Genomic DNA, 11,738 nt, shown 5'->3' with positions numbered 1-11,738 from the left:
CACTTTACCTGTGAGGAATGGCAGAAGATCAACGGCTCCTGCCCAATTACAAGGGGAGAGCAAGTTCTTGATCTCTACAAACTGAACAAGGACCCTGAATTGAGTCTTATGGCACTCGGTATATGCGCAATAGCTTACAGGTTCCTGGCCTATGTTGTGTTGAAAATCGTCAAAGAGAGGTGGCTAGGGAGATTGTGGGGGAAAGTAGGGGGCGGAAAGAAGGATGTGTATACGCCGCAATCGACGGGAACTGGACAGAGCGTATGAATCAATTTTCTGTCTCTGGTATGTTCAATCATCGATTTGTATTGTGAGAATATATGGGGAGGACACGATCTGGTCAAGCCTTTGCTGCGTCGTCTTGTAACAAGTGAATTGGCTGTGTCTGAAGTCATATCACTTGACTGTAGATAACGATTTTTTTTCGAAGTGGGCTAATAAATACCAGGCTACCCTTTTTTCATATGGATCTTTCCTGTTTCGCATCACCGTCTTTCAATATCTCACATTGTTGATCCGATGTAAGGATGCATTGTTCAATTACAACAATGATGTACATGAGAGAGCTCTATTATCTGGTGGATATGACCCCACGATCATAGCCAACCAAGGCACTAAAAGAACCGATTGGAAGAAACAGCAGAATGAAGGAAAGCACGCACACACTGCCTAATCAAATCCTATGTAACCAAAGATGCAAACTATTACCCCCAGCCCTATTCCGCTTATTGTCCCACCCAGCATCTTTCATGGTCAGCACTCTCGACACCGCATCATTATACTTGAACGTCTGGCCCTTCTCAAAGAACCCATTGCCCAACTCAATACATTCTGTAATCGCCATATTCTCGCATTCATCCGGCGCCGCATTGTTATTCAGCACCTGAATCACGCGATTCAACCCAGTCGAACTCCCAAACGCCATGGGCTCGACCTGGAACTGCGCACCAGGCGACAACCAAGGACACACGTTCCCCTTGATGAAGATGACAATGCTGTGCTCGGCAGACTCCACCAGAGTCACGCCCGGTGGAATCCCACCTGCAATCTGCGTGGGATCGCCTTGCTCAGGCTGCACGGGGAACCCCAGATTCCCATCGTGAAACATGGGCGCGGGTCGATTATGCATCGAGGCACCACCCATCCCCATCCCCATCCCCATCCCCATCATCCCCATCCCCATTCCCACCCCAGGCAGCACCCCAACACCCGCCGGCACATTCCCAAACCCCAACCCCCCACCCGCCGCCCACAACGGCAACGCCGGTGCAAAAGCCGGTACAGCCCCCGCCACCACCCCCGGCGGCGGCGGCGGAAACGGCATTCCCGCCTCGCCGTGAACCCCAAACCCTATACCGTGGTGAGCGCCTGGGAGAAAGTTGCCAGCGCGGATGGGCGCAAGCGGTGCGTTGCCCATCATCATGCCCGTGAGCATCGGGTCCATACCGAGACCCAGGGGTGCGGGGAAGAAGGGCGGAAACGCACCTATGCCTAGGGCGGGGCCGCCGATGCCAATGGGGACTGGGGGCCCGTAGATGGGCGGCTGGTGTTGTTCGTGCACGATTTGGGGGTTGTTGGGGGCGGCGGCGGGAGGAGCGGGGGCGGCGTTGATGGGAGGGGGTGGAGGGTCGCGGTTTATGTTGGGGTTGTTGCCGACGTTTACGTTCCAGGGTTGGCCGAGGGGAGGGCCGGACATGGGGCGTTTGGGAGGAGGGGGGGGGGTGTAAGGTAAGGGAAGGTTGGCAAGGCGTGTGGATATGGGAGGATGAACAGGAGGGGGGCGATGTGTAGAGGTTAGAGCTCAGTATCGTTTTTTCTGAAACGATTGAAGAAGCTGGGGGGACAAGGGATAGGGATGAGCTGACGAGCAAGAACAATGTGCTCTTTATAAGCAAAAAAAGAAAATGCCAGACTTTGTATACGTGACACTATCCCGCATTGCGTGAAGCATTTGTTGTTGAATGATGAACCTTATTTCAAGCGAACAACAACAGAATACTCATCACAGTACAAGCGTTGTCCTTGAACACAAGAACGCCCGTTGTCTGCAGTCAGTCAGTCAGTCAGTCAGTGTGAAGTCCCCCAGCTTCGAAGCGAGCCAACACATCCACCCCAATCGAAATTCACCGTCGCCAAAACCATCTCGCGGGCAATACAATGTAGTATACTTCCCAGGCTCCTCTCTTCTCAAGAAATTAGCATGGTTTTGCGTGCCAATGTACTCATTCCTGGGGTTGCGCGTAGTTTGTGTTTGCGAGTGGGGGTGGGGTGGTGCGTGGCAGTCGTTCATCGTTTGCGCAGCGAGACCTGTCGGGGCCTTATGGCTGTGCATGGGCGGTTGTAAGCACTTCTGGTGTTTAGCTGAGGGATGAAGAGTTCAGGAGTGGGTATAAGGGTGGTGTTTATGGAAGACGTTGCGGGGGTAGGTGAGTTTATGTGATTGTCTTGTTAGTTGTTGGGTAGAGTGGTAGAAGGGCTTTGATATTATGTGGAATGAGTCAAGTCACTGCGTTATGCTGTATTAAGTGCTCTAGACATGTGACGAAGGTTTGTGGGAAAGAGAGTGAGATGAGGTAATTTACTAAGATGTTAATATGCATTTGGATATCTATAGTCAGACAGGAGAGACAACATCAACGGTCGCTCCAACGAAGAGTTAAATCCTTATATTTCTTCAATAGGTTGCGACCTTGGGGCCTGGAACAATGTAGGACTTGAAGTTGTTGTAGATGTTGGCCGTGTAGCCGGGATCGGTCGACTTGACATGTCCTGGGATCTTGGTGGTAGGGGATGGATTGCCATTACCGCCGCCAGTGACTTTGATCTGAGCGCAGGAGATGTAGAACTGGGGTGTACTGCCCGGGTTGTGGATACCGAGCTGCTCGATGCGAAGGAGATATTCTCCGGCAGGCACCTGGGAGGGGATTGTGACGGAGTAGGTTACTAGGATTATGTCAGTGGTGGCCGGAAGCAGCGTGTCCGTCTACGTACTGCTCATGTCCCATGTGGCTTGTCCGTTGGTGAATGTGGGACCAATTTCCTTGATCTTGAACCAGTCGCCCGATCCATCTGAGGCTGCGGCAGTGGTGGCGGCCTTCTGCATGTAGAATGCAACTGGGCCCTGGTGGTATACGGCCTGGTCTGCGGTGAACGAGACAGATGAGCCGGCAGCCACGGATACAGTGGTCGTGGATGCTCCACTTCCGCCGTTGACATTGCAGCGCAAGTTGGGGTCATTGAGGTCAGTGACAGGGCTGTTATTTGGGACGGGTCGTATGTTCTGGTACAAGCCTCCCTTTACACCGTTCGCTGTAAGGTACTGAAACATGTCTAAGGATAGTCAGTATGGGATGCTCTTAGCAGACGACATACAACTTACAATGAGCATGTGCAACCTCAGCTAGGCCTGTGAGAGCGACAGCGACAAGAGTGGCACACTTCATTTTGGCGAGAGGTGTGGTAATTGTAGGAGGTTCGAGTGCTAGATTTCGTGTTAGAGGCCATGGCATGACCTGTCCTAGGCTTATATACTTCTCAGAGAGTGGTAAGTGCTTGAAACTGACTCCCAATCCCATATTGCGATACTTGGGTGATGACCAGGAGCAGTACAGCCACGAGCCGATTAGGCCTAGTTTGAATATCGAGATGAATCAACGTCATATTAACATTGAACTTGGGTCTTCTATGTCGGTACAGAACGCGGCTCATGAGCCGGGCTATATCTCCTCATTGCCGGTGGTCGTTGGCGAGAAGCTATGCTTGATAAAGCATGACAAGGAAACGACCAGGCTTGTGCGCGATGATAGGGTAGCGGATATGAAAGGCCATGATATTTATTCATGTCGAATGCCCTTTAGGCCTTCCTGCAGGTATAAGAAGGCTTCTTGGCCAATCAACCAGCAACGAACTGGGAAATCACAGGAAAGGTGTGGATCGGTGGGCGTGTGATCATGGAGCACAAGACGAGAATGGCGCATATGCGAAACTGGTCAAGCTACGGATAGATTAATATCTTGGATAAATACGTTAAATTGACGTTGAAAAACTAACACGGAACACGGAGCTGGCGAGAGAGAAAAGAAACAGATCGATGGCGGTAGGATGAGCGCAGTCAGGGGCATGCAAATTGGTTTGTCGTCGTAGAGTACCTAGCATCACAGAGAGAGAGAGTTGCACAGTGTGGATACTCAAGGGTTATTACTGTGCAACAAGAACAGCCACGCCTCGACTGATCGTTATAGCCAGCGTCAAGAAAAGAAAGAGGAGACATTTGATAACTGCGATCTTGCACCTCTGAATATATCAAGGGAAACATGCAAAGATACTTGTTCAAGCATCCCATCTTTCATCCACTGAAGTTGTTAGAATAGACTGCAATTGGCATATCTCATGTCGTACTGGACCATGCCTTTGCTTTGGCTGAAGTCGCCTCAGGAACCCCATTTTCTGTTATCGATATTATCATGTCCGCCATGGAAGTTAGAGAGAACGGCAAGGAAAACATCGATAAAATTGGTAGGTGAATGAAGTGATACATTGATGGATCTTGTGAAGGTGGGTATTGAAGCGGGGTGCAACTAAGGAGGGCGCAGTTCATATGACCATGGAATTAGCGCTGCGTGAACTCGTATTCAGCATAGGGTTAGGCTGTGCCAAGCTCTACTAGCTAGCTAAGCAAGGTTAACTAAATATTATGCTATAAGATTTTATAATATATTTTAAACCTATTCTAAATATATTCTATACTAGTAATACTATAAGCTACTACTACTATACCTATTACTAATATATCCCTTATATCCTATATAAGTAGATTAAAATATATTTAGAATATATTCTTAATAGGTTATAGAAGCACTATTAATAATACCTTGCCCTTAGCTACGTCCTAGATAATATTAGGGTATAGCCTATAGTTAGCCTTAATAGGGTAGTTAAGATAGAAAGTAAAGAGCGCTACTACTATACTAAGATTAATAATAAGGGTACCTTATATAGAGTAAGAATAGGTTCTAAATATATTCTAAATAGGTTCTAATATTCTTAGGCTATTCTAGGTACTAGGGGCACTCTATATACCTATACTAAAAAAGATTATAGGCTTAATATAGCTTACTATAAGGTTAGTAAGGTTAAGAAGACTAGCTAGCCCTCTATAATAGAGGTTTATAAGGCAAAGAGTAAATATATTATTAACCTATTCTTAACTTATTATACTAATATATATAGACTTCTATATAAAGGTTATATATAATTACTAGAATACTCCTTACTATAAGTTATTTAGAATATATTTAAAACTTATTACTAACATGTTTTATAGAAGTTCTCTAAGCCTAGCTAGTAGCTACTATAGGCCCCCTAGTAAATACTAATACCCTCCTAAATATAATTTAGAAGAAGACTTATACTAGCTATAATAGTAATAAGGTATAGCCTACAAGAACCTATTAAAAACACGTTGCTAACTTGTTATAGCTTAACTTTATTACTATATCTACCCTACTAAGGATTTAAGGTTATTAGGTTTCTTATACTATCTATGCTTATAATTATCCTAGCTATAGTAAGTTATTTATAATATATTATTAACCTATTCCTAATATATTTTAAGACTATTACTTTAATACTAGTATAGACCTTACTAATTCCTACTAGAATACTGCCTAGTTCTACTTATAGTATACTTTTATAGAGCCTAGGGAGGATAGGGAGGATAGAGAAGATACTAGAGAGGAGGAGGGAGATAATAATAGTAATAAGTAGGAACATATTAAGAATATATTAAGAATAGGTTCTAATAAATAATATATAATAGTATATAACCTAAAGGGGTAGTAGTAATTACTAAAATAAACTCTCTACTCTTCTCTTTTTTTTTCTATCTACTAAAAGTAAAGTACTATTTACTTTTATAGGGTCCTTTAATAGTATATAACTTTTTCTTTTAACTTTTATAGGTATTATAAAGCTCTAGTAGTCCCTTAGATTAAAGAAGAATCTAGTATTTATAGGTGTCTAGCTATAATATATTATTAATATATTCTAAATATGTTTTAAGAGACTAGACTTATATCTCCTTTTTACTACTTTTGCTAAATATTATTTATAGTATAAAGGGGAGCAACTATTTGCTCCTCTTCTTTACTCTCTACTTCCTCTTTAGCCTCTACTCTAGCTACTACTTCTTATTATAGACTAGCTATCTTAGAGGGTTCTTAAACCTTAAAGGAGGTACTTAGTATAGTCTACTCTACTAGTAGAGAATATAATATTAATATATTTAGAACACGTTCTTAAGTATTTACTATTAAGCTCCTATAGAAGATCCTTACTTCTATAATACCTTATATTATAGTTCTACTATAGTTTACTAGGGCTATTTAAACCTTAGGATAATACCTTTTAAGGTAGTAGATAAGATTACCTCTATTAGAGAAGTAACGCTAAAATAGTTATTAATATATTATAAACGTGTTCTAACTTATATGTATATATACTCTATAAAGTTCCTATACCCCTAATCTAGCCTAAATAGCCTAGTAGAAAAGCTTGCTAGGAAATACTATACACCTATTATTTAGGTAGGATATTATAGGAGAGAATACCCTAGTATTAGATAGAAGTAACTTAAGCTTAATATATTACTAGTATAAATCCTACTTAGTATTAGAACAAGTTTATAACGTGTTCCTAACGCGTTCTATTATATACTAACTTTAAAAGATCTTTATAGACTATATTAACTAGTTATATCTAATAATATTAGGAAAGATAGATAGTAAAATAGTATTAAACTCTTAAATATAAAAAGTTCTTGTAGAGTATAAGAAGAAAGAAGAAGAAAGAGAAGAAGAAAGAATATATATTTATCTACTTATATATACTTATATAATAGACTAGAATATATTAAGAACTAGTTAGGAACTAGTTACTATATTTATAGACTAACCCTACCTTATATAAAAAGTAGCTATCTCTTTCTTAAGTTTAAACTATACCTTTTGCAATTTAAATAGTGCCTTTTTTTATACAAGTTCTTCCTTATCTACCTCTAGCTTTTCTTTTCTCTCTTTTAGAGCCTAATTACTAAGAAGAGCCTTTTATTATAAAGTTTATAGTTATAGACTAATAATAAGTTAGGAATATATTATAAACGTGTTTTGTAAAGCATACCTTTAGGTTACTATTAGTAGAGGAGAAGAGCCTAGTAGTAGAGAAGATAGAAAAGGGGCTAGTAAACTTCTTTCTAATACTGCTCTACTACTTGCCCTCTAGCTTTAGGCTTTTAAGCGTGCTCTTTTATTTCTTATTAGGACTAAGATATATCTAGTTAAGTTAGATATAGTAAGACTTACTTTATTATTATCTAGAGTATTATTATTATTATAGGATATATTCTAAATATATTCTAAACACGTTTTAATTAGTAAATGTGCATAACACTAGCGTAAGACTTACTTTCTCCCCTCTAAAGCTTTTTAAGGTACCTTTGCTTAAGCCTATTAGGAGTTCTATAGTTATAGCATATTCTAAACTTGCTCTAGGCTTTAAACTCTTTTATATCCTATAAATCTATCTAGTGTGCACTATATAATATTACTTATATAATTCTAATAGGTTAAGAATAGGTTATAAACTTACTTCTAAGTAGCCTTAAGAATACTTATATGCTTACTAGTTTTATATCCTTTCTAGCCTGCTTGCTTAGCTATATTTAAATAAGATTCTAGTTTTTCCTATACCTCTTTTAATATTTTACTACAGTATTATATAATCCTAGTAGTAATTACTAGGTTTTTCTTATAGATTACCTAGTTTTAGGTATCTTTAGAGGGTTTATATTCTAATTATATAAGAATAAGTTAGGAATATATTTAGAATAGGTTTAGAATATATTTACTTACGTAAGAGGAGGTTAGTAAGCTAAAAGTATTCCTCTACTATTAATGCCTATAGTAATTCACTTAGATATAAAGAGGTAGTATTATCTAGCTCTCTTTTATATACTTTATAAATACTTCTTTATAGATGTACTTAATAAAATCTTATATAAGATTAAAGTTACTAGCGCTAGTTACGCTTATAGGGATTAATTAACTAGAGATAGCGCCTAAGTCCTAGAAACAAGTTAGAAACATGTTATAAACAGGTTATAGTGCGCTATAAAACTTGCCTGTTATCTGCTTATTACACATATTAATAGTAGTCCTATAGAATCCCTATAAGTAAATATACCTCTATAATACTTATCTTTTTATAAGTGCTTTACACTTCTAAAAGAAGTTAGTAATAGTAACTTAATATATCTTAGTTATATCCTTATCTATAATAATTTAGCTAAGTGTAATAACTATAATATATTAGAAACGTGTTATAAACCTATTCTTAATACGTACGCTTCTTTTCCTATAGGTAGAAGATTACTATTAGAATCTCTACCTATACCCTATATAACCTCTTATATAATATATCTATCTAGAATATGTCTTAATCTAATAGAATTAATACCTACTCTTTAAAAAGGTAAATAATTAAGTTACCTAAGCTTAATATAAAGATTTACTATATATACGCCTATAGTAATATATTAGTAATATATTCTAAACCTGTTCTCTTATACTATATATAGTTTTAGGATCCTAATACTTTATCCTCTACTTATAGTATACTCCTCTAAGGCTACTCTTAAATAGGAACTATAGAAGCTTTTCACACTTTATAATATGTAAGATTTTATCTTTATTTATAAAGCTAATATATATTTCTTTAATAGAATAGAAACCTTTAAGTTAGAGATAGGTTTAGAGCTAGGTTAAGTTTAGGAACTAGGCTATAACAAGTTAGGAATATATTTATAACAGGTTACAAATAACTTATATTATATAAGCTATAGAGTAAGCATAGGCTATAACACCTTTACTACTTCCTTAATATTACTATTAGATAGTGTTAAGGGAGGAGGAGGTATATATATATGTATACTAAAAGAAATAATAGTAAAAAAAGGTATTACTACTATATCTATTAGTATAATTACTTAGAAGGTAACTTTATATAGGATTTTAAATAGAGATCCTTACCCTTATAGATAATTAACGCCTAGAATATATTAGGAACATGTTAGGAATAGGTTATAATATACCTACTATACTTCTTTATCTAGCTTAACTATAGCTTAACTACAGAATATAAAGTAGGACTACTAGAAAGATTTAATATCTCCCTAGTTAGAAGACCTTATAGATATATAGAGTCTACCTCTAGTAGTACCTAACTAAAATAATGTTTTTTCCTAGTAGTAGATATTAGGCTATAGTTCTAATAGCTAATATATAGTTAAGCCTATTCTATAATTTACTAACTTATTATTAATATATTTTAAATATATTTAAGTTTTGCTCCCTACCTAATTTACTATAGTCCTTATTATAGGATAATAAGATACCTAGTAGTCCTTATAAATCCTTAAAGAGAAGCGCTTAATAAGGCTATAATAATAGCTTCTTATTTGTAGTTCTCTTTATAGAATTTTCTTAAGTATTATACTTTTTAAGGTTTAGATCTAATTATATAATATATTATTAATAATATAATAAGAACACGTTTATAATATATTCTTAAGATACTTACACGCTTTTACCCTAGAGTATTAGTATTTATACTAGCTTGCTAGCTAGCTATTAAAGAATAGTAAAGTTATAGGCCTGTTAAGATAGATAGACTAGCAGGAGTATTATACCTACTAGAATTAGAATAATTTAAGAACATATTCTTAACGTGTTACCTATATAGCCTGTATAAGCACCTCTTCTCTTATTAGGTAAGAGCTATCTTTATATTGCTAAACTAGTATTATATACCTATACCCTTAGCTATATAATTAAGGGTATACTAGGAGAATAGCTATATACTTAATAATTACTAGTGTAAGTAGTAGTCCTTAACTATTACTATAAGTAAGGTATATATTATGCCCCTATAATATATTACTAACCTATTCTAAACTTGTTCTATTTACTTTTACTTACTTCCTTAATACTACTACTACTATCCTCCTCTAGCACTTTATATAGTTACCTAAATTTATCTCTAATATTACTATCTAGTTTAGATATATTATCTAGTACTACTATACTAAACTCTAGTATAGTATTTAGGAACGCCTATATATTATTAAGAATAGGTTTAGAATATATTTAAAAAAGATAGTAATAAAAACTACGTTTACTTGCTTAAATTACCCTAATTTATACTTAACTATAGGCTAGTTTATATAACTATAAAAATTTGCCGCTGTGACGTAGACTTGAACCTACAGGGATATTCTAACCACTTGGAGTAAAGCCCAAGTCGCCCGACGCTAAACCCATGGTCATATGACATGCCACCACGCAACTAAGCGACCTCAGTATCGCTTAGGTAACCGAGAATGACACGCATGCGACATGAGTCATGACAGTGGACTAGCTTGTGGACGAGAACGAGAGCGAAAAGCGCATGGATGCCATCAAACGGTATATTTGCGATCGTCGTGATGCGTGAAAGAGATGTACGTTGGTGTAAAGATGCAACATTCGCTAAGAGGGCTTCATGTGCGAAGAGGGTTACCAGGTCCCGTGATATACCTATGCTAGTGTGATCGGGAGGGGCTACCGCAAGATAAGTACTCACAATTACTAGCTGTGTTCGAGTTTTGGGTCCGATATTTTAAGTATCGTCGAGCTATTCAACAGACGTTGCAGTACTGGCCGTAGTAAAATATATACAAAGTACCACATATCACATGACAGAAGCCGGAGTTTCCCACCAGTTCCTCACCGAGATGCTACTAGTGTCCTGCCCTGCCTCCTTTCCCCAATTCCCCGACCAAGGGCAAGGGCATGGGGTATCGAGCGGGGTATACCACGTGATCGTACCAACTAGACAAACTTTGACCCCACTCCACTCCACTCCACTCCGATCTCCCTCGACTCGGGTCATCTGACTTCGCCTCAGACCTTGCCATTCGGGCCAGTTCGACTCGGTACACCTGACAGCGGCCATCCATTACTAACAATACGACATGCATGATGATCGCCAACGATATGCATACAGATTCTTGTACAATACAGGCCTATCATTTGACGGTTCTCTCGGTTATCCGGGAGATCTAGGAAGAAGCCAAAACAAGTGAGTTTTGCAAATAGAGAGACAGTATTGTAGGTACGGTGCGGTGTAGCTATATCTACTGCACAATACCTACTACATACGCTACAATTCATCTGCCTGGCGAGTACGGTAACTGCCACGCTATGAACAGAGCGGCTGGTCCGGAAGACTCGACGAGCACACCATGGCCCGAGCGTGCAGGGGCGGCGACATAATTATACGATATTGTAGAGTATCATGTGCAGTAATCTTGTCGATATCTGAACACAGAACTGTACTTTCACTTATCACACTCTCTGGGTGCAAGAGTTGGGCACGAGATAGTGGATCGCGGAACTTGTCTCTACCGCATCTTCAAAACAGCGGTAGCAGCTTTTGTTGTACGCCAAACAGCGTATAATTTGTGTGACAGGATTATAGACGTCCATCTTCGTGGTAGAGAACAACCCACGTACTTCTGACTAGGCTGTGACGCTGCGTTCACCGTCAAAAGTTTATGTTACAGTCCATCACGGTTGGACAAGTGTTGTATGTAAGCGGATTTCAAGTCGGCCCTTCTAACAATTAGCGTGACTTGTAACTGTACT

The 11,738-nt window shown here is 38.7% G+C and overlaps 2 protein-coding genes across 2 annotated transcripts; both read right to left on the bottom strand.

Moving 5' to 3' along the window:
* Positions 1-673: 673 nt before the first annotated feature.
* On the bottom strand, positions 674-1,696 carry IAQ61_006828 (uncharacterized protein; the record flags this gene model as incomplete). The annotated part of the gene is made up of 1 exon (XM_003845674.2): positions 674-1,696. One exon carries the CDS (start codon positions 1,694-1,696, stop codon positions 674-676), a length of 1,023 nt encoding a protein of 340 aa, XP_003845722.2.
* A 978-nt stretch (positions 1,697-2,674) lies between these two features.
* IAQ61_006827 (uncharacterized protein) lies at positions 2,675-3,443 on the bottom strand (the record flags this gene model as incomplete). Its single annotated transcript, XM_003845673.2, has 3 exons — positions 2,675-2,943; positions 2,992-3,330; positions 3,380-3,443. The coding sequence occupies 3 exons, from the start codon at positions 3,441-3,443 to the stop codon at positions 2,675-2,677; spliced, it is 672 nt and encodes a 223-aa protein (XP_003845721.2).
* Positions 3,444-11,738: the final 8,295 nt, after the last annotated feature.

The sequence above is a fragment of the Plenodomus lingam genome (genome assembly GCF_022343315.1).
Source record: "Plenodomus lingam strain CAN1 chromosome Unknown contig_26, whole genome shotgun sequence".
Lineage (NCBI taxonomy): Eukaryota > Fungi > Ascomycota > Dothideomycetes > Pleosporales > Leptosphaeriaceae > Plenodomus > Plenodomus lingam.
The sequence above is the reverse complement of the archived record's forward strand: the minus strand, read 5'-3'. Positions and strand labels throughout refer to the sequence as shown.